The 26,906-nt window shown below is 48.6% G+C and overlaps 5 protein-coding genes and 1 pseudogene across 6 annotated transcripts; 3 read left to right on the forward strand and 3 right to left on the reverse strand.

Annotated features, from left to right (window-relative positions):
- Positions 1 to 1,611: 1,611 nt before the first annotated feature.
- On the forward strand, positions 1,612 to 5,988 carry BT62DRAFT_1041677 (annotated as a pseudogene; the record flags this gene model as incomplete). Its single annotated transcript has 21 exons — positions 1,612 to 1,787; positions 1,840 to 1,955; positions 2,008 to 2,141; positions 2,203 to 2,395; positions 2,461 to 2,591; positions 2,654 to 2,897; positions 2,963 to 3,093; positions 3,151 to 3,229; positions 3,297 to 3,419; positions 3,476 to 3,609; positions 3,671 to 3,856; positions 3,923 to 3,935; positions 4,030 to 4,104; positions 4,174 to 4,325; positions 4,381 to 4,490; positions 4,548 to 4,767; positions 4,820 to 4,906; positions 4,959 to 5,143; positions 5,198 to 5,485; positions 5,537 to 5,687; positions 5,744 to 5,988. Coding segments are annotated over 21 exons (3,173 nt in total), but the record flags the coding sequence as incomplete, so codon positions are not given.
- Positions 5,989 to 6,662: 674 nt separating this feature from the next.
- Positions 6,663 to 7,945, reverse strand: BT62DRAFT_1041683 (TPR-like protein; the record flags this gene model as incomplete). The annotated part of the gene is made up of 4 exons (XM_043178436.1): positions 7,409 to 7,945; positions 7,078 to 7,330; positions 6,902 to 7,029; positions 6,663 to 6,855 (listed from the first exon to the last, which is right to left on the reverse strand). The coding sequence occupies exons 1-4, from the start codon at positions 7,720 to 7,722 to the stop codon at positions 6,663 to 6,665; spliced, it is 888 nt and encodes a 295-aa protein (XP_043035434.1). The 5' UTR covers positions 7,723 to 7,945.
- A 1,440-nt stretch (positions 7,946 to 9,385) lies between these two features.
- Positions 9,386 to 13,783, forward strand: BT62DRAFT_460284 (acetyl-CoA synthetase-like protein). The gene is made up of 18 exons (XM_043180987.1): positions 9,386 to 10,136; positions 10,195 to 10,557; positions 10,624 to 10,683; positions 10,738 to 10,769; positions 10,821 to 10,952; positions 11,007 to 11,060; positions 11,117 to 11,199; positions 11,255 to 11,289; positions 11,349 to 11,383; positions 11,437 to 11,508; positions 11,557 to 11,689; positions 11,743 to 11,768; positions 11,821 to 11,845; positions 11,897 to 12,047; positions 12,096 to 12,153; positions 12,207 to 12,472; positions 12,529 to 12,842; positions 12,892 to 13,783. The coding sequence occupies exons 1-18, from the start codon at positions 9,872 to 9,874 to the stop codon at positions 13,617 to 13,619; spliced, it is 2,832 nt and encodes a 943-aa protein (XP_043035435.1). The 5' UTR covers positions 9,386 to 9,871; the 3' UTR covers positions 13,620 to 13,783.
- A 164-nt stretch (positions 13,784 to 13,947) lies between these two features.
- On the reverse strand, positions 13,948 to 19,055 carry BT62DRAFT_1010971 (uncharacterized protein; the record flags this gene model as incomplete). Its single annotated transcript, XM_043177714.1, has 14 exons — positions 13,948 to 15,013; positions 15,074 to 15,717; positions 15,757 to 16,154; positions 16,270 to 17,017; positions 17,068 to 17,148; positions 17,211 to 17,640; positions 17,692 to 17,740; positions 17,798 to 17,923; positions 17,988 to 18,013; positions 18,072 to 18,194; positions 18,258 to 18,276; positions 18,432 to 18,645; positions 18,703 to 18,816; positions 18,882 to 19,055. 14 exons carry the CDS (start codon positions 19,053 to 19,055, stop codon positions 13,948 to 13,950), a joined length of 4,212 nt encoding a protein of 1,403 aa, XP_043035436.1.
- A 203-nt stretch (positions 19,056 to 19,258) lies between these two features.
- BT62DRAFT_460440 (MFS general substrate transporter) lies at positions 19,259 to 21,926 on the reverse strand. The gene is made up of 13 exons (XM_043180988.1): positions 21,267 to 21,926; positions 21,122 to 21,218; positions 20,974 to 21,068; positions 20,842 to 20,920; positions 20,665 to 20,785; positions 20,554 to 20,608; positions 20,424 to 20,503; positions 20,313 to 20,365; positions 20,224 to 20,256; positions 20,050 to 20,175; positions 19,915 to 19,992; positions 19,802 to 19,854; positions 19,259 to 19,736 (listed from the first exon to the last, which is right to left on the reverse strand). The coding sequence occupies exons 1-13, from the start codon at positions 21,788 to 21,790 to the stop codon at positions 19,373 to 19,375; spliced, it is 1,758 nt and encodes a 585-aa protein (XP_043035437.1). The 5' UTR covers positions 21,791 to 21,926; the 3' UTR covers positions 19,259 to 19,372.
- A 721-nt stretch (positions 21,927 to 22,647) lies between these two features.
- On the forward strand, positions 22,648 to 26,792 carry BT62DRAFT_1010974 (uncharacterized protein; the record flags this gene model as incomplete). The annotated part of the gene is made up of 5 exons (XM_043177715.1): positions 22,648 to 22,719; positions 25,550 to 25,716; positions 25,773 to 25,886; positions 26,165 to 26,582; positions 26,637 to 26,792. 5 exons carry the CDS (start codon positions 22,648 to 22,650, stop codon positions 26,790 to 26,792), a joined length of 927 nt encoding a protein of 308 aa, XP_043035438.1.
- Between the last annotated feature and the right edge of the window lie 114 nt (positions 26,793 to 26,906).

The following is a 26,906-nucleotide window of genomic DNA, read 5'->3' on the forward strand; positions in this document are numbered from 1 at the left end:
TGCTACAAGCCTACAGCCTGTATCTTTGTCACGATTGTTTTATTCATTTACAACCACTTGCTACCCAGAATCCTGATGAAATCTACAAAAATCCTATCCTTGAGGCTATTTTTACGAATACGGCAAGAAGTAAGTTTCCGCTTCTGTGTTGTCTTCCGGACTCAATATATAAACTTCAGCGTTCACGACTTGCCAAGTTGTATCGAAGGCATCACGCAGTACATGCGGCTTAAGATTCAGAAGTCACGGCTATGCAAAGATCACCTGATCCGTTGGATGATCGCCATTCAACAAAAATGTCAAATCTTTGACCTTTGTTCCTGCTATCATCAGCTGGTAACGCTCGGAACTCGAGAGACTCCGTTTGATAAGGCAGGCGCCGTTTTCGTTACTCAGGGGCTTTCGATACGCTGGGATCCCATCGATAGGCCAATTGCCACATGGTGTTCGGCCCTCACGGCACTGGCACTTACACTTGCACTGGATCTTATTGCCGCCTTCTGTCTCCACAAATACCATAAACTTGGTACTCTGACAGCTTTTGTTCGCTCTTTACACATGTGGTACAACTTGTTTTCTCGCTCTCTTCTCCCGCACCCTGGGGAACTTATACCCGAGTCCGAATCATTCGAATCTGCTTTTTTCTGGTACTCGCACCCCATCCATTTATCCGCCCAGGGACTGGTATGAGGTCCTAATATATTTCTAAAATACGACGTGGGTAGCGGCAATAGGTGCTTGGCGTCTTTGGGTCTCGACGGCATCCTACGAAGACAATGCCTCATGCTCGCGAACCTCTTGTGCATTAGATTGTCCGACTGGATCCCTCTGGACTGATCATGAACTGATAGTTCTTCTGTTATTTCCCGTCTGTGACAAACGGTCGTCCTGTTCTGTAGAGATCTTCACCTGTATTGGTCTACCTTGGTCCTGCATATTTACATCTCCATCCGATCATCGTGCGGAAAGCGCGAGATGGGGGCTGTGTATTTTCTTTCAGAGGCCACAGGTGCGCTAGGAAGAGGACGCTAAGAGAAAAAGTGGACTAGAGTCCACTCGATGTCGCATTCCATTCGGATTCATGTTGGAGCTTTATTCTTGCGAGGGCGTCGGCTTTCAATGCCGCGTTTATAAATCAAACTCCGGTTCACCTCATCTCCGCGTTCGTGGAATCATCCCTGATGCACTCTGATCACATATTTATACTGGCATATGTCATCCAATATTCGTTGGTACCTCTTGATGGCATATTTTCATCGACATAACAGCTCGATTATATCGATTGCCCTCATCCTCCAGGGCGAGGGACCGGCTCCGCCGCAATAAAGGCGTGTTGCCCTCACGGCAGTAGACCGGCATATCACAGGATACTCGCTTACTCGCCGTGTACGGAACCCTGCGCTAGCCACGGCTATATCTGCATCATGAATCAATTAAGTCAACAAATCCTGATCGTGTGGGTTCAAGCTTCTTCAATTCATGTCCGGTAGCATTGACACATCAAACAGGCCCCGAAGGCACAAATAGCTCTCCGGAGACGTACATTTCGTGTCGATGTATCAACTAAAAATCAGCGCATAACGTTCGCTGGCGAGTACGTAAGGCTTCTGCATCTTGGTCGAGAACAATCCCCAGTTGGACCGATTTCCAAGGGTATTTTTTTTTCCCTTGGCCTTGTTTATAAGCTGGGCGATCATGGACGAGTTGTTCATCCACTCATCAATCTTTCGTTGGTTGGGATGGTTTTCCTCGATTCTTTTCTTGGGCCAGTCGCCCTTTCCGCTCTTGTACGCATCTCTTATCGTCGCGACGAATAGTCTACTTACTGGCGGTTTATAGTTCTCTTCAGCGCAAGCTTCAACTCACATTCATTCAATTGCGTCGGGGCATTTGCACCGTCGTCAATCTATCCCGACGGATCTTCCCGGAAACTGGACTTCGCTGGGATGTTACACGTTCGTAATTTAGCGTAACCATTACATTGTGCTCAACGTCATTTGCTTGTAGGGATACCCAAGCCACGCGGACACTCTCCTCGGCTTCATACACCAGTTCGGACAACATGACCGTCGCAAACTGCATCAACTATTGCGGTGATCAAGGGTACATATATTCCGGAGTCGAATATTCCCAAGAATGCTGTACGTAGGAATCAATGTTGAGCTTCCTCATGCTGATCCTCGGGGGTTTTTTGCGACGCAGATTGCGGCAACGACATAGAAGCCGACGACACCAACGCAACTGCGACTGATTGTGATATGGCATGTACCGGCAACACGCTCCAACTTTGCGGTGGCCCCAATCGATTGAATTTGTTCTGGAGTGGTGCAACGCCTCCAGCTCCACCTGTGATTGTACCGTCTGTCGGAAACTGGACTTCTCTCGGTTGCTACAGGTGACTGATTCTTCTCCCTTTACATGACAATGCCTTGTGGCTAAACATATCTGCCACTCTGAAAGCGACAACGTTGATGGACAGCGTACATTTACTGTCGGAATGGATGTTACAAACGTCACAATTGAAACATGTACCAGTGCATGCTTCACCTCCGGCTATCAGTTCGCTGGGACTGAATATTCTACCCAGTGCTGTAAGGATCTCATCCCGTCATTCGTGTCGTTCGACGTTTTTCGCTGATGAATGACGAAACAGTCTGTGGCACGAGTATTGCAAATGGGGGTGCTCCAGCGGCGAGTACTGATTGCACGATGACTTGTGCTGGAAATAGCTCAGAGTATTGTGGTGGACCAAATCGACTAAACGCCTACAACTATACTGGGACCAACTTGCCCGCCATTAACAGTGGTGGTGGAGCCGCTGGAGGGGGCGGGTCGACAACCGTTTTCCCTGTGCTCTCAGGCCTGCCGCAATCGTGGAGCTACAACGCTTGTTGGGTGTACGTTATATATCTCCCTTGATGATCTGACATCATGTCGCTGATGTCCGGATGCTGTCTTGCAGAGATAACGCTCATGGCCGCATCCTCCAGACAGAGATTGGCGCAAGTACGAACAACACAGTCGAGTCATGCATTGCTTCGTGTATTGAAGGGAACTTCACCGTGGCGGGAGTGGAATACGGCCAAGAATGCTGTAGGTCATTTTCGTCATGCGACCGCGGCATTTCCTAATGTAAACATCCTCGTTCAGACTGTGGGAACGAACTCATCAATGGAGCGGCGCTCGCCGCAGAATCTGATTGCAGCATGAGCTGCACCGGAAACTCGACGTGGGTTTCTTCGCAATCGCTGCAGGGCTGTGCGTTGTCATATGAACTAACTGTTGGTCATTTTCAGCGAGGCTTGTGGCGCAGGAAACCGTCTTTCAGTATACTCGACGACGAATATCACTGCACTTCCTATCGCAATTGCTCAGGTAGACGATCTCCCGGGAGAATGGGCCTATCTTGGTTGCTACACGTCAGTGTTTCTTCTAAACGTTCTAATAAAAGTTCTAACAAATCGGGTCCATCTAGTGATGAACAAACCGGAACACGTACCCTGCCGTGGCAAAACATATGGCCCACGAACAACAGCGTCGAAGCCTGTCTGAATCAATGCGCTGCCTTTGGGTACCCTGCGGCCGGACTCGAATACGGCGAAGAGTGCTGTAAGTCACCACCGCTTCTTTATATCTTGTGTCTCCCCCTCAACAGGTTATTGTTGAACAGACTGCGGGGACATCTCTGATATAGCCGCACATTCCTCTGTCGAGGCAGAGGCATCTGACTGCGACATTCAGTGTTCAGGTGATCCCCTCCATCTCTGTGGTGGGGGTTTGCGCCTGCAGCTGTACACTTGGAATGGAACAATGAACGTTTGGCACACGCCTGAGGTCACTGGTCAATATGAAGTGAGTTATCTCCCGCGTCGGATTTTTGATTGTCCCTCATCATTCCCATAGTTCTTCGGTAAGGCTATAGTTACTCTCGGGAAGTTCTGACCCCTTAACTTATCTTCTAGTTCCCGGGTAAGTTTTCGCTTCCGATCGAAAATTAATAATCTTACATTTTAACCTCTTTCGTAAAAGGGTGGTCGTTCCTCTGATCGCGACGGTGGGTGTTAATAATAAGGTGACGTTCCTCGAGAAAAGCGGTACCAGTAGGTTCGTCGGCTTTTTTTAATTCTATTTGTCCTTTTGTTTTTGATCGGCAACTCCGCACTCTATTTTCAGCTTTGCAAACTCTACGGGAGCCTACGAGCTTGACTTGAGTTTGGTGGATCAGTTCGATTTGGCTTGGCGCACGATGCATGTGCAGACCGACGTCTTTTGTTCAGGAAGTATCATTCTTCCGGATATAGCTGGACGGCAGATTAATGTCGGAGGTGGGAAAATTGGCTCATATTGTCTTATGATCGAACTGACGTCATGGCCGTGTAGGTTGGTCGCTGACAAGTACGTTTGGTGTCCGCCTGTACACCCCCAATGGTGTTCCTGGAACAAATTCAACAAATGACTGGGAGGAAAACTGGGAGGAGTTGAGTCTTCAGGTGAGGATTTTCCGCACATTAATGAATTCTCTGCTGAGATGTCTTTTCCATTAACAGCGAGGCCGGTGGTATCCGACAGCGATGATGATGGCAAACGGAAGTATTCTGGTAATTGGTGGTGAAACAGGAAGCAACGCCTCTCCGCAGCCCAACCTCGAGATACTACCCAAGCCTGCTGGCGGAGACACTGTTGTAGACCTCCCTTGGCTGCAGAGGACAGACCCGAATAATTTGTATCCCTTCATGTTTGTCTTGCCTGGCGGTGGTATCCTTTCTGGTAAGCGTCTTTCTTTTCCTTTCGTGGCTAATGCTCACCTTGAATGAAACAGTGTACTACAATGAAGCGCGCATTCTCGATCCCGTTACCTTCGATACGGTGACGGAACTACCTAACCTTCCTGCTTCAGTTAACGATTGTAAGTTTACTGTATGATCACATTCCTGCAGCTGACATACGTGCCCATTCAGTCTTGGGTGGCCGAACGTACCCTCTCGAGGGCGCCGCAGTGCTCTTCCCCCAGTACGCTCCCTACACCGACCCTGTTCGTGTTTTGTTGTGTGGTGGTTCCTCTCCCGGTGCTGGTATTGCTCTCGACAACTGTGTATCCATTGAACCCGAAGTTGAAAATGCTACATGGACTTTGGAGCGAATGGTAGGCGCTTTCATGTCCAATGGATATATCTTGTTAATAATTGCATTAATCTAGCCATCCCAACGTGTGATGAGCTGCATGGTTCCATTGCCCGACGGCACTTTCCTCATTTTGAATGGTGCTCATCAAGGTGTAGCTGGCTTTGGACTCGGAACAGATCCGAATTTGCAGGCGATTCTCTATGACCCGACTCAAACTGTCAATCAGAGGATATCGATCTTGAATTCAACGATTGTCGCCAGAATGTACCATTCTGAAGCCGTTCTTCTTCCGGACGCACGTGTTCTGATTTCCGGATCTGACCCGGAAGATGGAGTAAACCCGGAAGAGTTTAGGATTGAGGTTAATCTCCTCAGACGTGTTGTGGAATGGCTAACTGAACCACCTCTTCAGGTATACATCCCACCTTATCTCTCTATGGGTTTCACCCAGCCCGAGTATACCCTCGAAGAAAGCGACTGGGCGTACGGAGGAACGTACACCGTATCTAATATCACCCTCCATCAAGGTGAGATCTCTGGTGTCAGGATATCTCTCGTTGGCGGTACGTGTACATTCTTCATCTCAGCTTCAGACCCTCTCATACATCCCACTTCCCAGCCGTTTCCAGCACCCACGGTAATAGCATGGGCAGCCGTACCATTTTCCCTGAAATCAGCTGCTCTGGAACATCTTGCACTGTCACCGCGCCACCTAACGCCAACATCTGTCCCCCGGGATGGCATCAGTTGTTCATTCTCGATGGACCGACGCCTTCATCCTCCGTGTGGGTGCGCATCGGTGGCGACCCAGCACAGCTCGGGAACTGGCCCGACCTCCCTGGCTTTACTACACCCGGTGTTTAATCCGAGTTCTCCCCCTTCTTTTTTTTCGTAACGCTGTTTATGGACTATGTGGTAATACTCTCAAAATTATGGTCTATCCCTGTTCGTCTTTATTGGCTATCTCTTTTCCGTCGGACATTGGTGCTAACCTGCTGGCGATTATAATACGACGACGCTGTACGCTGTATACGTAGCCTGTTGTAACGAATCGTCACGGACATATATATCTAGCTCTCTTCTACATCTACATGTCGGATCGATCTCGCAGATTGGTGTAGGTCCTTCATATTATCGAGCGACGTCGTACCCAGAACGGGCGCGGTGACACCTGAATAAGATGAAGATACGGGGACTACACGATAGCGTGTCAGCTCACCTTCCTTGCTGAGAATTCACGCAATCGATGGCTGAGCCATCGTTATGCCCTTCTTCTGCGCGAGCTCTTCGAGCCTGCGAAACAAATGAGAGGTGTATATTGTGAGGCCCGAGCTTATCGCACCTGTTAACAATGGCATCCGTAGATGCTCCACTATTGTCCAATGAGCCTACATTCGATGGGTTAGCTATAAATAAAATATGAAGAAACAAACTCACCGATCAGTCTCACCACATTTTGTATCACTGAGCTTGGTGAGCGGCCTCGTTAACTTCCCTTTAGCCAAAGGGCAGTATGGGATGGAACTGACACTGAACATCTAAAAAGCTTTGAGAACATTAAAAATGTTGATGATCCGATTCAATTGAAAAAAATTCGTTTTGTACCCGCCTTCTATGGCCAGCTTGAATGCGAACATGTTACGATGTGCGATGCCTCGACAGTAGCGAGCTTTTATGGATCTGGGATCATACTCCAGGGCCGAATCACAAGCTTCCTCGGCCTGTAGATACCTGCTCCCCGATAAGTTTGTGCAATAATTTCCTCGCTAGAACTCACAATTCAAGCTCTAGACATGCTGCAGCGATGTTAATGTAATACGTGGGTCGTGGTCCGTGAACACTGATAGCTTTCTGGTAGTACTCGATAGCCTCTTCATATTTTCCTTGTCGAAAACAAGCATTGCCCTGTATGTCGGTCAGTCATTGTCGTAGCCGTCAAAAGAAAGCTCATACCTGTTCCTTGAGCACTTCTGCTTGCTTGGACTTTTCTCTTGACATTTCAGCTCGTTTGGCAGTCCTAGCTTCCACCTCATCCTCGCGGGCGTGAGGTGGGTTGCGTCTGCATTTCTTCTGCTGTGGTGGTGGTGGAGGTGTAGATGATGAAGATTCTTGTCGTTGCTCCCGGAATACCAGGTGTGGGCTCCCCCGCCCGTCCCCTGCACGACCCGTCCTGTGGCCAGTGATATAATCAGTATCACCGGCCTGCCTGATGGTATCCGTGAACATCACGGGTCTATCTGGATCCTGTGTTCCTTGTGCCTCGATGCGTCATCCTTCAGAATACGTTCTGTTGCTTCTGTCTGGTACCACCGCGCTCTGCGGCAAGCAGCGAGTCATGGCTATAATGACTCGCGTGCTGCCGTCTTCGTTATTAACGTCTCCAACGTAGCCTAACCAGCCTCGTCCCACGGGACCGTACGCGCAAGGGCACTCATTAACGTCGACCGGGACTTCGCTGGGTCCAAATGTGTGGGACTCGATACGCGAAGTCGGTGATGGCGTGTAAATTATGTTGCTCCTAGCAACGCACTGCAACGTCATCGACTTGAGACTGTACGATTCCGGCAGACCCCTCCAGCGACACCCCAGTTGCAGCATGGTTCAGGTGTGCAGTCATCCGGAAATATGACCCTAGATCCCAAGGAAGACCCCAAGTGGCAAAAAATGACTTCACCCTGGCGTTGTGGATGGCACCGCTAAAATTGAGGCAACAAATTGTTGTGCCACCTTCCCTCGTGTACTGAAGCAGGCGCTGAAGGACACCAGCATTTTGTGGCTTCGAGGGCTAGGACGAGCACAGATGGTAGCGGCATCATCATAGTGGTCGAATAAAGAGAAAAAAAAGGAAATCACGATTTCCTTTTAGGGTTCCGTAATGCAAATTTGACGTTTCGACGCGTCGCGTCGCATCAATTGCTATATTTAGAAAACCCGGAAATACAGAAAAATGTATGGAAACGAATGTGCTGATAAATCAGGTCTTCACCAGTGCTAACCGCCGACTGATCCTCGCAAGGTAAGAAAACTGTTATCAACGGCAAAGTTGAGTCAGAGATGTGTACATAAAATGCACGTAGCCCATCCTTCAAAAGAGGTCAAAGGAACTCAGAAGTCGCGTGGGAGGAGCGCAGGTAGTGGCGTTTCACCTCTACTAATGATCGCAGACTCGGATTTTAAAGAAGGGAAATTAGAAATTCATCACAGCCAACGTACATCTGGGACACGCTGTGGTTGGTAGGTACTCATGATAACTGCCATTTGCCTCCCATTGCAGTGACTACCGAAGCCACTTGGCCGATATCTTTCACGAACTCTTCGTAGTTGTCACGGTCAGCCATGATACCTTGGATCAATGTCAGAGAAGATGGAAGGTACTTCAAGGTGAGCTAGAACAATATTAGCCTCAAGGGATGCAGCATCAATAAGACTAAGACGCGAAGAATATGTTTTAGATATCTCCATTGGAATGGTGAACTACACTCCAATCGATCTTGTCAGCCAATTCTCGGACTTGCGTTGAAACCCGCATGTGGCCGAGATGGTTGACTAACGCGAATGTAGGTTTTTCGTGAGCTGAGCACGATTTAAGCTATGCCAAAGACAGCTTAGTACATATCGACAAAGAGCAATAGACGGAGACCCCAGCCAATGACAAATCAGTGTTGTTACCTCTGAATTGTGACCACCTTTGTAATAGCTGAGGCAGCATATGGTATGTCGAGATTTCCTAAGCATGTACGAGACCGAGGGAACAGACTTTTGTTCGGGCCAGGAGACTCTGAGTCCTCTGAAGGTTTGGGATGCGGTACAGCCCTTAATAATAACAGTCATGGCTACGATTAGTCACACAGGTATAGTGCGTACCGTAAGAGGGGTGCTTTGGTACAAGTCCAAGTCGATATGGAGATGATAAAGCACCTTCGGTATATCCTTGAACCATACGTACGGTGCCATCGGGTACGGATCCTGTTTGCAAATCGCAACCAAACTTCTCTCCGAAAATTACCAAGTCAATCATCGCGAAGCTGACACATTCTGAGAGAAAAACTGAATGAGAACCGGGGAATGCTCAGCAGGAGTTACCAATGCTCGCTTAACGCTCTTCTCCGTATTTTCGTCATCGCGCCGTCTAAGGGAAAAACTGAAACGTAAGTACGGCATATGCTGCTAATATCGCAATACTTTCAGAACGAGGAAATGCGTGCTGGGTTTGAAAATATGATTCTAAATGGGGCATCACGTGGATGCGTTTTTTTTGGGAATCCAATCCCATCGCAACTATCCATCCACACATGCACTAAAGTACTGACTCTCCAGGATCAAGCTTATTCAGATTTTCGCCAACTGTGAACTTCGGCCCTTGAGGACCTGATGCTTTGAACTTTGAAGACCGCCTCTGTTGACCTATAATACTAAGCGCTCAGCTACTGTTGAATGGTACTCAGCTCGTCCAAGTGTGGAAAAACAGCACCTGAATGGTCCTGTTACTGCAAGCTACAATTCACAATTGAAACTCTCATTTGCGGTCCGGCTATGACAGGGAGCGTGGCTTCCTTCACACGACCGGCGGACGGGGTCGATTACTGCAATCATCATTCTGCTTGTTGCTTCTCGATAACATAACAGCGGAACATCTTAATGCCACGGTGCATGTGCTAATTATACTTCCTGTCTCAGTAAAGAACTCGGTGCTTGCGAGGAGGGGTATAAATATTCCGGCAATGTCTGTTGACTTGCATTCGAGTACATGTCTGCCACGAAGACTTCTCCTGGACCTTCCTCGACATTTACTCGTCCTCCTTTCGATGGATCGCTTACTTATCCGGAAATATTCGACTACAACGCACAGCACAGCCCAGACCATCCTGTCTTCCAATTCTATGACCAGGACCATATTCAACAAATCACCTGGCGCGAGGTCACCAAGGCTATCCATGCTGCCGGGCGTGTTGTTCTCGATCACGTCGTTCGGACGGACTCCGTCCCGGTTGTAGGGGTCCTGGCAAATGCTGGTGCGTTGCGTCGTCTTCCCATCTGATCAGCCACCGACTGAGACGAGAAATTCTGCAGATAGCATCACGTTTCTTACCGTTGTCTCTGGGATCATCCGTGCAGGGTACACTGCATTCCCTATCTCTACCCGCAACTCACCTGCAGCCATCACTCATCTGCTTGCAAGTACTGCATGCAAACATCTATTTATCAGTGCAGACCCCGCTATGCAGGAAATCGCCCGCATGCAAGGTGGCATAAACCTGATTCCGATGCCGACATTTGAAGATCTCTACTTGAATAATGACTCGGAACCGCTGCCGCATGTGCGCCCCGACTGGGAACAAGCAGCGCTCATTCTGCACTCTTCGGGATCGACGCGGTTCCCTAGCCCGATCGCTCACACGCACCGGTTTTACATGATGCATGGAGTTTGGCTATGTACGCTACTTTTCTTCTTCTTCCTACCTACAGTCAAAAATTCTGATACAAACACTCTCAAAAAAGCTTACGGGGACATGGATGTTGGCGGACACGTTCTTTCCGCACACGGATTACCTATGTATCGTGCGTCTTTTATCCATATCATGACCAACGTTGTCCTGAAGAATACTGGCTCAGATCTCATGGGATATTGGACATTCATGGTTGCTGTGCGTTCAAATATTTCGTTATTATTTTTTTTCTCTCACCAGATATCTCAGGCCTCGGATGGCATAACAGTAGCGCTCTTCCCTCCTACACTTCCGCCTATCGTGCCAACACCGGAGCGTGTCCTGGAGGGCATAACAACGTCGAAATCCACGCTTGTATTTTGTGTCCCGCACTTTTACGAGGTGACTGGCTTTGCGTCATTTATCATGTAGAGAAGCTAAACTTTTGATGGTCAGGCATGGGCGCAGGATCCAGTGGCCCCTCAAGTCCTAACAAAGGCCACAGTCGCAGTACGGCAAAATATTCCCCTCGTTTCTTTGGCATCCGCTTGACTGTTTTTTGGCAGTTTTTTGCAGGCGGACCGCTTGCCAGATCTGCTGGGGACATATTGGTAGCCAAGGGCGTACCACTTTGCATCCTATTCGGAAGGTCGGTCCCCAGTCTACGGCAGAGAAAGCCTACCGATACTCAATTCTATCATTAGTACGGAAACCACCTATTCTGCCAAGTTGCTTCCCAGTATGTTTTGTGATGCAAATTTAGAGGCGAAGTCCTTGCTCATGGACGTGATACATTAGAGGAGACACCTGCCGAAGGATGGGAATGGTTTGAAGTACGTTTCAAAAAGACTAAGCTATCGAATTTTTACTCACTCTGTCACCGCAGTGGGCACGGTATATCGATTACGTCCTTCTCCCTGTCGAAGGAGAAGAGGATATGTTCCGTGTACTCATAAAGGTAAGTAATCATGCATCGACCATGCGTCTGTTCTGTGATATTTTGAAGGAAAATCCTAAAACGGGATACTCGCCAGCTGTCTTCAACACCACGGTAGATGGCGTCAGGGCGTATGACACCAAAGATATTTTTATCAGGCATCTTACTAATCCTGAAATGTTCAAGTCCTACGGAAGACATGGTATTTATCTCATGCTCGTGGGAGTGGCTTGGATGAACATTGAACCGCGATAGATGACCAAATTATACATAGCACTGGGGTAAGTTCAATTTTTGCTACGTCCCTTCCATTCTTACTTAGGCTTATGACAGGAAAAGACGAACCCTGCGCCAATTGGCATGTATATTTTTTTCCCCATCTTGGGTAACTGCGCTGATCCTCTAGAAGAACAAATTATTACTACTGACAAACGTATTTCCGCGGCCGTAATGTTTGGTCGGTCGAGATTCCAAACGGGTGTGCTGGTCTATCCAGCGCCTGGGTGTGAATTTGACCCCGCCAACGAGAAAGACCTTGCTGACTTCCGTGCTCGTATTTGGTAGAGTTCTGTGTCCTCTTCCCATGCCCGTATTGACGCCTTTCCAAGGGACACGGTGTCGAGGGCTAACAGAGAGGCGCCGCAACATTCGAGAATCTTCAAGGAGGTGCGTGTAATTGTTGTATTGCTCGGAAACCCATATCGACATCCGTATCGTAGATGATCATTGTCACACATCCATCGAAACCGTTCACGTTTACCGTTAAAGGGACCCTTCGGCGGGGGGCTATTCTGGAGGCCTATAGCAAGGAGATCGACGGGGCGTACGAAGCGGTTGACAATATCTCCCCATCCAACATTCCAGTTCCACAGAAATGGAGCATCGATGAGATTACTGAGTGGATTCGGCGCATCGTGCACACCCTTCTTTGCACCGATGTTCAGATCTCCGATGAGCAGGACCTCTTTGCTCTCGGAGTCGACAGGTCCGCGTTCCTTTTCTCCTTCCTCATCCGAACATGCCAAGCTCATCCTTCTAAAGTCTCATAGCCATCGCAATCCGCAACACGATTGTCAGCACCCTCCGGAAAAACCACGTAATCTCAATGGATGCCATCCGGTCCCTACCGCAGAATTTCGTTTTCAATAATCCTTCGACATCTGTTTTAAGCGCCTTTGTCCACAATGCTATCGTTAGTTCCCAAGCCAACGGGAACACTCACACTGCTGAAGAAGAAGAACACGACGACGATGAGAGTGAACCTGTAGTCTCGTTCACTAAACTTCCTGAATCCGGCGAGACCGTCGTCAAACTGAGAAAAGGGAAGGGAGAACCACCGCTCATTGTCTTTCATGGTCAGGACCTCCTTTTCTGCTCACAGATTCATCGCTGAAGGGCTTGCAGGTGGTGCGGGTCTTGCATTTGACTTTAGGTCGTATCCGGAGAAATTTCGCACAGCTGTCTGGACTGTCCAAGTTACGCCGGATGCGCCGATGACGAGTCTGGAAGATCTGGTAGCGTTTTACAGACGTAAAATCAAGGAAGAACAACCTACTGGGCCATACCGCTTCGCCGGGTACTCTGCGTCGTGCATTCTCGCATTTTTGATCACGCAGGAATTCGAACGCCAAGGCGACACCGTATCGGCGCTTGCAATGCTTGATCTTTTCCCCTCTATTTTTATACACATAATCCCAACTGCCGAGCTTCCGAACCGCCGAGAGGAGTTCATCGCTGCCATGCTTAAGATGATGATCGATTTAACGGCATGGGATAAGAGCAGGAATAGCTCTGTCGATGGGTTACGCTCTGCTATCAATAGGACGGGGGGTTCGCCTATACAGCGACTGGCGATGGATATAGCGCAGAAGTTGGGGGGCATGATTAGTGATTTTTGCCTTCGGCCTGATATAGAAGTGTGGATGAGAAGCATGAAGGATGTCAAGGCTCCCATTACGGTTTATGTTGCTGAGGAGGGCGCGAGGCTTATACCAATGCCGGAAGAGGAGCAAGAGGATCTGGGAGCTTCGCGTTGGGTTCCGGGAGCCAGAGTCGTGCGAGTACCTGGGGGTCACATGGACTTTCTGGAACATGACTTGGTTCTTGCAGGGCTTCAAGAAGGGTATCTCTGACTTTGATTCATTTTCAGTATCGTATTCAGCTAGATCGGTCACTAGAATTGAATCCAGATTGTACTTTCGCGTATAAACAAACTGTATGACGAAAGGGCAGGAGCGTTGGCCTCAGTCACGATCAGGACTTGATAGGCTGCAAAGCCGGTTGCTTCGCCATCTTCGCGACCGATGCAACGAAGATATTATTTATAGCTCGTTCCGTCGCCCTATATCCTCCACCAAAAACTCTCAAAAGAGAAGAACATAAAGCTCACAATCATTGTCGTAAGGAACAGGATCAAAAGGCACAGCACTGTCTAATTGGACCCGACGGCAACCTCGGTCGCTACCTTCTCCAACGCCCTACAAACCTATCGGTTACGCGACTCGCGATCCCATCTACAGTGAACGTCTTGTCTCGGTTGGCGAGGCGAACGTCAAGACGTTCGACAACGAGGTCTGCAACCTGTTCCTTGATTTCGAAAGCATCTATTGGAGCGATGGCACGGGTGACAGCAGATGTAAGCTGAAGGCTGATGGCGTCGGTGTCAACAGCAGGGCTAGGCTCCTGCAGGTTGGGCAAAAGAGGGATTAACTGCTTAACAATGGGGCCGACCGTCTCGCGTTTATCTGATGCAAGATCAATTAGCTGGGATATGTTGGGTTTAACTGCGTGAGAGAGCTTCTCGGACAGATAATCATAATCCACCGAATCCGAACGGATAGAGCTGAGAACAGGAAATAAGGCGGATACTACAGCGTCCACAATGGCATCTCGCTCCCTCGCTGGGGCTGCGCGTCCAATAGATTCCAAGCGGACCGACATTTCAGATATCGCTTCATTGATTGCCTGAATCGTGCGGGTGCCATATTGCTCCAGAGTCACGTCCGGAACGCCTGGATTCAAGATAGGACGTCCTTTATCAAAGGTCTGGGATATACTGCTAAGCTCCTGCTTGAGATGAACAAGCGTTTCAGCATGGGCCTGTTCGATAACGTCCTTTATCAATTGGAAATCCAATTCACCCCGCGCATCCAGCTGGGTATCTTCCAAACTACGCGTGGCGGAATCACGGAGCTGAGTCCTGAACAGCGAAAGAACCTCGTTAATCGTGGCCTCTGTGTTGCGGTTCAGTGTAGATCCTCCTCTGTCATGACGAAGGACCGCAATTTTTTCATCGAGCAGATCTTCGATTTTATGCAGCTCGAACCGGCTTGTCAGGTCCTTGTGGATGACCGAGGTCTCTGAAATGGATGATCCTGAAGGGAAAGGATGAAGAGCATCAGGAAACGACGACCGTCGTCGGGAATGACGCGTGGAACCAAATACATCTTCAGCAGGAGAGACTGGCCTTTGACCAGGATCAGTGACCAGTCTGCTTCGGGATACTTTGTGAGAGATGGCAGGAACACTAAGATCATCCAAAGAAGGATGAGAAACGTGGTCAAAGATTTCGCGAGAACTGAGTCACGACCGCACAGTTCGGCGAGTGCGTTCATCCCCACCGTTGTTGACTAGGGCTTTAAACAAACCCGTCGAAACGGTGTTATTCGATACAGTGTGCCTGAAGTCCAGCGGTATAGGTGCCCGCTTCGCCTTTGAACTCGAAGGCAGGACGAATGCATCCGTTTGGGAATCACCGTACTCGGCGCGTGCAGTACTCTCGTCTTCAAAAGTTTCCTCGACGGGGTCGGCAGGGGGTATAGGTGGTAAAGTCGCAACAGCCGAAAAGCCAGCAAACGTGAACGGCTCCACAGACGGGTTGAGGGAGGAATGTCCGGATCTGTCAGGACGTGGCAATGGTATCTGACACAAGTCCACAGGAGAATCTGCGGGTAGAGGGAAATTGAACGACGCCATACTATCTCCCTCTTCCATAGACTCGTTTGATCCATGGCGTCTACATTTTTCGCAACCTTGGACCCGAAACGGTGATGACTCACTAACAGGGGGAACAGGGAGCGGCCGGAAAGGATCAGCAAGGGGGAAAGCAGGACCTACGGCCTTGGATGTGAATGTGCTTGGCTTGAATTCCTGAGCACTGGCATTGAGAAGTTTGCCGAAGGACGGAAAACGTGAGTGTGTGTGGTCGCCGGAGCCAGTGAAAGGGTCGGGCTTTCATGAACTCTCCAGCGGAGCACCGAAAACGAATACTTTAGCGTTAGGATTAAGACGAGGAACGGCCGGCTTGGGTTCAGGGAATCCAAAGTTAACATCTGACGAATGGTGCGAATGAGCTTGGGCTGGGTCATGGATAGAATGCTGTCCAGAAGGTGAACGAGAGTGGGGAGGGGGAGGAAGAGGTCGAGACGATCGCCCACTCATATTTGGAGGACGTTCGTAATAATTGTGCACGCTAAGATAACCTTCGTGGTCTTGCAATTGTTCTTCCTCACTAGGATTCGATATAATATCAGCCTCTCCGGGTACGGACATTACCATGGTGTTTTCCGGCGGACGAGGAAAGTTAGGTATGCGTCTCGGCTGTTCAGCATCTTGCTGTAACGCCCGGCGCCGTATCCCGCGTTCTAGACGTTGCTGCCGCGCCCTTTCTTCATCAGAAGGATTTGATCACTCGCCAGTGCTCTGGGCGAAAGTTTAGTACAGAGGGAACAAAATTTGGCTGCCACACACCTCATCTTCCGAACTTTCATGGCCCATAAATACGTCCTCCGACCCCGTCCAAATCATGCTTCTCCTCCACGCTGATGTTTCCATCAGCTACTGGCTCCAAATCGGTCCTTTCGTTTGTTCCATCGACGTTAAACACGCCAAACGACCTGAGCGAGAGCGCAGCCGATAATTTCGATGTGTGTCTTGAATGGCGTTGGCCCTGCGAAGCCGTTGTCAGACCAGCGTCCTCCGTTCCCCGGTCCTCGTCGTCATCAACTTCTTGATCAAAGGCTTCTTCATCGGAGTCGGTCTGGGTCATGTTCTCGCCTTCTACGACTTCCTCCTCTTCTTCAAGAATATCAAGGCCAAACCCTCCATTGAAATCTGGCCTACTGTCGGGGCGACTAGTGGACAGAGCTGGTGGAGCCAAAGATGGAAGTGCAACAGGGACACGTCCTTGAGGAGCGTGGATTTCGCCGATGCCAGAAGAGCCGAGGGAAACATGAGGCGAACGCGAGGGTATCTGATCAGAACCTAAAACGGCATCATGGCCGAACGGATTCAGCGCGACAAGAGGTCCGTTGTTGTAAGGGTATAGAGATTGTGTGGGTGGCTGCGCCAATGACATGCTGTGACCGTGTCTATTCATCATAAATCTTGGTCCCTGTTGATGTGGTGATGGTGACATGCCAAAAGATAGTTGAGGAGAAGGGACCATAGAATTATTGGATGACGCATTTTGGGATTGCTGGAGTTTGTTGAGCTTGAAGAGCAGAAGGGCAGGGTCTGCGGGCGAAGATATCTAGAACAGAAGATGAAACGAATAGCACGGGCAGCAGCAAAGTGACATACTGATGCTGCACGGGCATGAGGTGCATTGCTCCCCGACACGCGCTCTACACCCAGCTTCTCCAATTTATCCTCTATAGTCACCTGTTTGATCGCAGCGCGGTGGGAGGACTTCAAAGAGAGACATGATAGGCTAGTTGGGATACGGCGAGAGCTGTAGGCCATATTATATAGACGAAAAAAGAGGTATCAGTGGTGGCGAGAACTGAGAAAATGCCAGTGGGAGGAAGTAAAAGTATTTGACAGAACTTGCAGCCGGTCGTCATTCCACGAATGGTATCAGTAGAGAGCCGTGATGACGAAAGCCTAAAGAGCGTCATCCTAGTCATCCGAATCGGCGTCGCCACCATATCCCTGGGGCGGCAGTCCCATCTCAACCCTGCGGTCGAATTCATGCTGTTCTCCGTATGACACGTTCCTAATCCTGCTGATATTCCGCATGAGACCCCCTTCATATGATCATCCATGCCCTCGTCGCTCCACCACCCTTTCTCCGGCAGATACTCCTTCGAATGAGCGTACGCGCAGTGGACTGCCAGAAGTGCAAGCATCCGCATGCTCAGAACGTTGCGGCCACTGACAGAATGGAATCAGTACATTTACCTCGATGTATGAAGGATTACGTACAGCTCGTCTCTCGTCGAATGTTCTTCGGGACTAAACGTGCACCGGGAACCTTGAGTGCATCCGTCGTGATTGTATGCTCGGCATGCTTGTCCGTTTCCTTAATCACTCGTATCAGAATCCGATTGCAGAGTCTTTCCGGAAAAGTCCAGAGGTGGATCAAAGAAAGAGTCATCGTCATCGTCATTGAGATACTGCGGATCGCATCCCTGCTCTACAAACTGGTCTGGAATACCTGCGGCACGATGTCGGTCACTCTCCTTTCCAGTCTGAGCTATCTTTTTTTTTGAATTGAGAACCGCGGGGCACAAGCTTCGCGCAAGCTCTAAAGTCTATCCGCTCCGGGTCAGAAAATAAAACGTGGGTGTCACTATGATACCCACCGTCCATGGCCCAACTTGAATGCGAACATATCATGACGAGCGACGCCTCGGCGATATCGAGCTTTTACGGATTTGGGGTCGTACTTGAGAGCTTCATCACAGCATTCCTCTGCCTGTTGATACCTGCGCTCCCATTAGATCGTACAGCCAAAAAAAAAAAAAAAAAAAAATCTAGCTCGGATGCACATACGAAGTTTTAGATACGCTGCAGCAAGATTAGTGTTATACATGGGTCGAGGTCCATGAACAACAATGGCTTTCTTGTATTGTTAGATCGCTTCTTGATATTTGCCTTGCGCAAAGTATTTATTTCCCTATATGCCCATCAGTTCCTGTCAGTGGTTATATTCGGGGGGGTACATGCCTGCTCCTTGAATGCTGCCGCCTGTTTCGACTTTTGCTTGGACGTCTCGGCTCGCCTGACAGCTCTCGCTTCCACTTCGTCTTCTCGAGGGCGCAGAGGATCGTGAGTGCGGGGGTTCTGGACGACGTCGACGGCTGGCATCGGAGCATTCCCACGTCGGTCTCCAGCGCGACCCATTCTATAGCCAGAGATGAAATCAATTTCGGAGACCTTGCAACGATATTCCGGTTGCGGGCTCTATTCAGCTGAACAGTCGTCCTGAAATACGAGCCTAGATCCCACGGCAGCCCCCCAAGCAGTGAAAAACGACCTCGCCGTCGCATTGTTGATGTGGTTGCTGAAGTTGCAGCAGCAGATGGTGATTCCGCCTTCCTTCGTATACTGCAGCAAGCGCCTCAGGACAGAGGCATTCTCTGGTTTTGTGATTCCCGCGCGTCAATGGCTACAACGATGGTCGGTGGCGAAAGCCTCAGTCTTCTCGCAAAGTCTCCTTTTGTTTCGACCTGGGTGACTGTCGCACGCAGGCGAGCCATGGATTCCATCAGCTGGGAAAAGTTTGGATACAGTATACGCTCTTGCAGGAGAGCCAGGACGAGCACGGATGGCTGCGTCGTCGCCATTGTCGTGATGTGGTGGTGACCCCAGTTTACATAATAAAGGTCCACGTTGCTTCAAAGTAGTTGCGAAAGAAAAGGATGTATATGAACCGAACAAGAGCTAGCAAGTTGATGAACATGGCTTTGAAAAGAAAAGGGGATAGTGCTTCCGGGCCGGCCATATTTAAAACTTGGGGCCTTAAAAGAGGACAAAATATTCAAGCGAAGCAAGGTTTGTACATTGACCGAATGTGTGTTCAGTGATAGATTTTGAAAGGCTTCTAATATCTAGGTTATAGCATTACAACTATTCCGGCTCAATCCATCATCATCCTCCCTTTCTATACTTTATCCCGGTCCAAGCCAGCCATCTCGATATCGTCTCTGGTTGCGGCAGCTGCGTCTGGTGTGACTACAGCATCCTTCTCGACTTTACCTTTCAGCCTATCATCGTCTCGACTCAAATCTTTGTCCTTGATCATCGCGATGCTGATCAGTGTCGCAAAGGCCGTCAAAGATGCATTCAAAAAGAAAACGTCCTTGAACCCTTTCGTATACCCTTGATTCAAGATGTAGGAAACAGTGGCGGCAGAAAGTCCAGTCTCCGACGTTGACTTGGAAAGGTAAGAAGGATCATCAATGATAGTCGAGATCAGCGATTCAGATAGAGAAAGGTCGTTCATGGCTTTACGTAGGGTGTTGTTGCTTCAAAATGGTCAATCGCATGGATGGTATGAAGACGAAGAGTGGAATCAAGAGTGAGGACGCACATCATTGTCGACCCTATGGCCAAGGCCAGGGTGCCTCCGAGGTTTCGTACAAACTAGGATTGCGCATATTCAATACACATACTCACGTTAGTCAATAAGGAAACGGTACTCGCATTTCGGAACACAGTGACCACGGACATGTCCTTCCGCGGAACGCTGGCCTGAGCAGCGATTGTTGTCGGTTGCAAAGTCTTACAAAGAAATAAGCAGTGAGATAACATATCATGAGACTCTTGTTGAGGACGCACCTGGCCAGCACCAACACCCGAAAGCAGCATGAAAACGACCATCGCGCCTTGGTTTGACTTATGGCTAATGGTCGAAATACAGCCGCATCCGATTGCCCAGACCGCAAAACCTGAGTGAATCATAGTCTAAGGAATGTTAAACCACATTCAATATCAGCCACAGTGAAGACATACCTTGTATTTACCCGTGCGACTAATCATCATGCCCTGTTTGTAAGCAAATGCTAATGTAAGATCATAGTGCGTTAATAACGGAGCATTACCGAAACAAAGCTGGCACATAGTTGACCAATGAGAAGCGGTATGAGGAACATGCCTGTCGGGGAAAGCGTCTTATATAACATAAGAGACTGGAAGCCCGAGAAAACGCCTACCGGAATGAATTGGTGTATACGCGAGAACGACTTGGAAGAACTGCGGCAAGTAGTACAATGACGAGAAGAAGACGAAACCACTTTGCAACGCTTCAGCATTATCTGGGTGCCACAAGAGGAGAACACCGACTTCATAAACATAGTAATGTACACCCCACAAACTGTCATGTGCTTGAAGATGTACACTGAGAGAGAGAGATAAAATTAGGGAAACGCGTGCGGGAAAGGTTGGTAAACCTACTGGGAACGATAGGAAGACGTGCACCTTTCCACTCCCAGATACAGAAGAGGAAAGCGAGAAAGAAACCCGAGAACAAAGGTGCCAGAATGACAGGTGACAACCATGGGAATGTGACACCACCCTTTGCGAGATGTTAGTATTTTACTTTACTCGTAGATGAAGATCCGCAAAACTTGCCCAAATTAAAGGGAGCATCACGAGAGTGCAGGATGTTAACGTCAATGCAGTGCCTAGATAGTCAATAGACAAGAGTTTCCTAAGAGCTCTTCAGCATTCGAGTCACTGCAGTTGTATCGACTCATGACCTACCTTCTGATACCGCTTTGTACTGGCTTCAAGGGAAGGATGAAGACCACAATCCCCGTAGCAATGAAAGAGATCGGAATGGTGACCCAGAAGCACCACTGCAAACAATGTCGGATTAGGTTCCGCGGATCTGAGGACACAGGAGACATACCCTCCAACCGACGCTCTGGGAAAGAGCACCTCCGATGATAGGACCGACGGTGTATCCGATCGCGACGACTCCTTGAATGATACCTTGATACTTTCCCCTAAACGCATATGAGAAAACAGCACATCAAAGAACGGCATTAGCTCACCTTTCCCTCAAGGTCACAATATCAGACACCACGATCTGCATCATGCTGACAATACCCCCGCCTCCAGCGCCAGCAAATCCTCTAAACACGATGAGCTGGATGATGCTCTTCGAAAACCCAGCAGCCAAGTTTCCGATCATGAATACCGACATGGCCATCGTCAACGCCGCCTTCCTCCCGAAAATATCGCTGAACCGTCCATACAGAGGCTGAAAAGCAGTGGACACCAGCATGTACGCCGATGGTACCCACGAGATCACAGAACCCGCATGGAACGCAGTATTGATGGTGGACAGAGACGTGGCTACGCTGACAGAGTCAAGCGCAGTGACGAAGACACAAAGACCCAGCCCAAAAAATACGGCGACAATTTTCTTGAAAGGAAGAAGGTTGGTCTGGTCGGTCAGCTGTATTTGGGTTTTGTCCTTCTTCGACCGTGGGGTAGCTGAAGGAGTAGCACCTTCAAGGGAGACAGGGGCCTCCGCGATGGTCCCTTCGCGCGAGAGTGTAGTGGGAGTCGCCATGAAAAGAGGCTGTGAAAAAAAAAAAAAAAACGAGTAACCTGAGTGAAGGCTTTATATCTCCCGGCCTCATGTCGTTTCGATAAGAATGCATTACCCCATGTCCGTCGTGGAAGACAAGAAAAAATCGGATGATTGACCGACACCGCGGATGTCGTCGACCGAAATTTATTTTTGGTGCTTCGTCTCAGCAGAAACTGTAGATCCGACCCCAAATTAGGAAAATACAGACACAGGGACGCCGTTATCAGAGAGTAGCCTGCCGGTGGTAGAAAGTTAATTTTGCTGCGCGCGCTGTAAAATGAAACTCAGTTTTGGTTGAGAAGCAACAACTTGAGCAAGGAAAGGTTCAGTAGATGCCGTCAGGGAGTCGGTCCGAACCTTCCACCGGCCCCGAGAAATTTTAGGTGCTATTCTTACGTGCTACGAACCATGAGCGTAATATGTTGTTGAGATTTGTCGAAGTTATAGACTTACCGCGCGCTGCGGTATCAATTCGAACTGATACCGGCGGTGCCTAGACATGGTCGTCAGTTGCCTTTAAACCTGCTGATGCGTCCGAGTTGTGTCACATAACATCCGATGTTCCGAAGCGGAAGGGAACGAATAAAAGTGCGCTGAGGATCTAAGAGTGAACAGGCTGTTTCCTCTTTCAGATGGTCTTCAGTACTACGGGCCCTATTCGAGGGCAAACACCCTTGTCAGACTGTGACGGAAGAAAGACCCTCGTCCCCATCCTATGTAAGAAAGACGCGTAGTAATATCAGCTCATTGGCAGGCGCCACCTCCTTAGGTCCACTGTGGAATCAATATCCAGTACTCAGTGTAGAAACACTTTGAAAGAACGGAGACATACCATCATGATACATCGCAAATCGACCACCATCTCCGCCGAGCAAGAATACGAGGCCTCACAACGGAAGAGGATAGACGTCAGTAGCTACAAAAATCAACCCTTTCTCTAATTCTCGTAAATAGGAACCTCAGTTATTTCACCGCCTCGGTGATAAAACTAATGAAATAGAGCTCTGAGTAGACGATACAGTGCCACCAGGAGGGGGTGAGAACTTAGAAGCCTCCCAGCCGCAGTCTTTAAATATGACCGCCAATGGCCACTGCCACAACGTAACCCTAACCCATTTCTTGATCACATAAAGTTTATGTTCTTATCCTCTTTGCCTCGTATTCTGAGGCTTACGCGTCCCTCTTACCGACAAACACACGCCACTTTCGGTGTGTTCGTACGCCCCCATCCATGTGTACTAATCCTGCCACTTTTAACTCAATGTGATTTTTATGCGTGTTTTCTCGTATCTGCACGGGAAACAGGCCTTACACTGAACTCGATGCCATCTTCGCTGTATGACTGCATTGAATGAAGTCCAAATACAAAACTTTTATCGGCAGAACGAAGGTCCTATTTTTGTCTAGGCGTGTTCTTCTGTCTTCCAAAGTGCTTCCGGACGCCGATTCTCGCAATACGACCAGGAGACGGTCGTGATCAGAGGATAATGTATAAATTGCCGGATTTTTCTCGGATGTATAAGTCAATGACTTTTTGACCGTTGTCCATCAGTGTCTTCTACTACTAGTATGCAATGTGCTGCGACACACTCCTCACTTCCTGTGTAGTGCGCCTCGGACAATCTGGCTTGAAAGTTTCCAAGATCATCTTAGAATGCATGACCTATCGCAGGCCAGAATGACAAAAGTGGGCTCTGGGCAAGGAGGAAGGGATTGTGCATATCAACGCTGCATATGTAGTCTCTCTCCATCTAGGCGTACTTCTCTGATATGCCTCAGGTACGATGCTGGAATCGACGCTTTCGATAATGCGAACGTGAGTCCGCTCTTTCCATGCCTGGACCAGCCTGCAAGTGTACTCCAACGGCTTGTCTGAAATCATTTTGGGAGAGGCTATCAAGAAATACGACCTTCCTCGCGATAAGATTGTCGTCCTGACCAAGGTTTGTATCATTATTTCTGCACTATGATATGTCCTTCAGGGCGCTTTACTTCAGGTATACGGATTCGTCAGCAATGACCCTGGGACACTCCTCTTTGGGGTTAGGATATACGTATAATGAAGTATTCTTGATGAATACCAGAAGAATGTTGTGCTCACATATTTGGTTATGGCCCAGCAGCTTTCATTGTCCAATGTTGCCATTATTAATGTCTGAATTTGATTTTTTTCTGCTTTTGCATTGAAGTCTCAAGGGGGAAAAGTTTTCATAAGGCATATCTTTACTATTTGTAGAGTTTATGGACAACATGGAATAAATAAAGATATCCATATGAATGCTGGGAGTAAGAGTCATCTGAGTGCCTAGAGGTCATGTGGACTTTCTTGAACATAACTTGGTGAAGGAAAATATTATAGATTGTTCCATTTCCCTGCATCCTTCATCAGACCAAAACTCCAAAACAGAGGGAAATGAAACTCACATGTCATAGTGAATCCTGAATTTAAAGGCCTCCCTGACTCCAAGGTGTTGATCTGCCTCAGAGACAGTGGTACATTCAGCTCCTTCATGTTCTCCTTGGTAAGTATCACTTTACTCCAAAGCTCAGATGAACCCAGGCTTGTAACCTCATCTTCCCAAGCACCCACAACAGAGCTCAAGATTGCATTGTCAATGCCTGCACATGAATTCCTATGATCTATCCAGGTTTTCACATTGTGGAAGTCAAAGTTGCACCCACACCCCAAACAGACTAGCTGGCCCAGATGGATCTGTGCCCATGGCTCAGATTCAAGAAAATGTAGAAGACCACTCCTATCACTGTTGTGTTCATAATTGGCAGGTGCAAAGGCTTTGTTGATGATGAATACAGGACCATTTTTAGAGGACACATAGAAGGATTGTTTCTGGCATGGAGGTAGCTTGCAGAGAGAAGAAGCAACTATTAGAGAAGGATATGGATGGGCTCCAAGGAGTTCATGTACAGCAACTATCTGTAGGTGAAAGTAGTGGAACTGCCAACTGCAACTTGATGTTCTATTGATGCCACATTGACAAGGATGGATGTTTATCCTTGTAGAGTGGCTGATCCAGCCTGATGGTGAATGAGAGGATGAAGCCAATGTCAAGTCCATTGTGGTTCCAGTGTTTTGCTGTGGGAATGGATTATAGCCTCCAGAGGTGGGAAAGTTACTGCCAGAGGCAATTGCTGCAGGTCCTGAATCTCCTGATGTCATAACAGGATGCTGGAAGGCACCAACAGATTGAGAAGAGGGTGCATTCATTGCAATAAAACCATCATGGGTGAAAAAGAAAGGAAAGGGTGGTTGATGATATGCCATTGTGGGGGGCTGTTCTCAGAAGGAAGGGACAAATGGAGGTGGTTTTATACTTGGATCATTGGCATAATAGACATAATTGACACCTAGAGGTTTCAAGTTCAAGTGGAAAATGAGACAGTAAAGGAATTGTATAGAAATTGCAGATGTCAAAGAGAAGAACAATCTATGTGAAACAATTTTCAGACGACTGGTTTCTCCATGAATGACAATCTCTGTGAACAGATGAGTGAGAAATCAGGCAAACGGTATGTACATCGTGTGAATGTGACAGCACGAAGTAAGAAATGAACCAAAAAGATTTCACATGAAGATGCCAAGGACACTCAACATTCACATGCAACAGCCCCTGTGTTGCTATGATCGAGTGAGTCACTGCGGAAAATCTTCTATCACTGTGTCCCATACCTCATTGCCGTGCCACACTGGAAGAAGGCACTTGCGAGCACTGGTTCCAGATCCGTGAACTCGACAACCACAGCCACGTCTCTTGCCATCCCAATATCGTTACATTCCATAAAGCCATCTTCCACGACGAATTTTTCTATGTCGTACCGGATCTCTGCGAAGGAGGCGATCTCTTTGACACGATTCTCCAGAAATCCTTCTACCCACGGGATGACAGGTGCGAAACGTCTTTCACCAGCTCATCGACGCCGTCGTGTTCTGTCACGACAATAGTGTGTACCATCGTAATATCAAGCCGGAGAATATTATTTGTTCAGAGGATGGTTCACGGATTTACCTCACTGACTTTGGTATGTCGACACAGAACAAGACCTCGACTTTCCATGAGTGCGAGGGCATGGAGTGCATGAGTCCTCATGCGTCTTTTTATTCATATATGCGCTCATCCTGGCTGCCTTTTACCAGAATGTATAGGGAAAGGGTTTGGTTACACGCTCGACAGAAGATACTCTACTCGGACAAATGATGTCTGGTCTCTCGGTGTGGCGTTGACGACAGACTATTCCTTCAACTCAAGGACGGAGATCACCTAAGACGCTTCTTGCTAGGTAGATCTGCGGCCCCTGTACCATCCTCAAGAAGGTCTTCCGTCTGAAACCTCTCAGTCGTATTTCCTTGACTGATCTTCAACGTGAAATTGCCGAACTCGAGACATTCTTCTCCGATGAACCTCCTTCCGATTCATCGTCTCACAATTCTCCTGTTCTCCTACGTTCCATCTCATGGCTAGGCTCCACCCCTCCGAGCGAGATTGGTGCGATGCATATCGATGACACTGGTGTTCTTCTAGTCGCCCGCAGTACAATAGAAGCAGGTGTCACGGGTGACGACTCTCTTGCGCTCGATCTTCGGGCAATCCATCTTGTTGGTGTCGACAGGCCTGTCAGTGCTCCAGCCATCATGAACTCGCAATTCGTAGGTGATGAGAGCGGCATAATGTCCGTACCGCTATTATTGCAGGCTATCCATCCCGTGATGTCCTGCAGATCGATTGTTTCGTCAGTGGACAGCGATAGACCTATAGTGCCAGAGACTCACCCAGTTCACGTCGATGTCAGTGATGTGCCGGACATGTAGGAAGGCGAAGGTATTGGCGAGTTGGACATAGCATTTGTGGTCAAGGATGACGATAATGATATTCAACCGGCTGATCTGGCTGACGGCGCTGGTTCGCAGAAGAAACGGGGGGTTCTTCCGGGGGTTTGTTCAGAAATTGGTTGCGTCCTGGAATAGCTTGTCGAGGATTCTTCCTTTGGTTTAAGTTATATGCAACATCCTATGCCGTGCAATCGTACAGAATTTTCTTAATACTAAGGAGATACACTGACAGACGAAACACTTGGTCAA

This window comes from Guyanagaster necrorhizus (assembly GCF_019112545.1).
Source record: "Guyanagaster necrorhizus MCA 3950 unplaced genomic scaffold BT62scaffold_33, whole genome shotgun sequence".
Classification (NCBI taxonomy): Eukaryota; Fungi; Basidiomycota; class Agaricomycetes; order Agaricales; family Physalacriaceae; genus Guyanagaster; species Guyanagaster necrorhizus.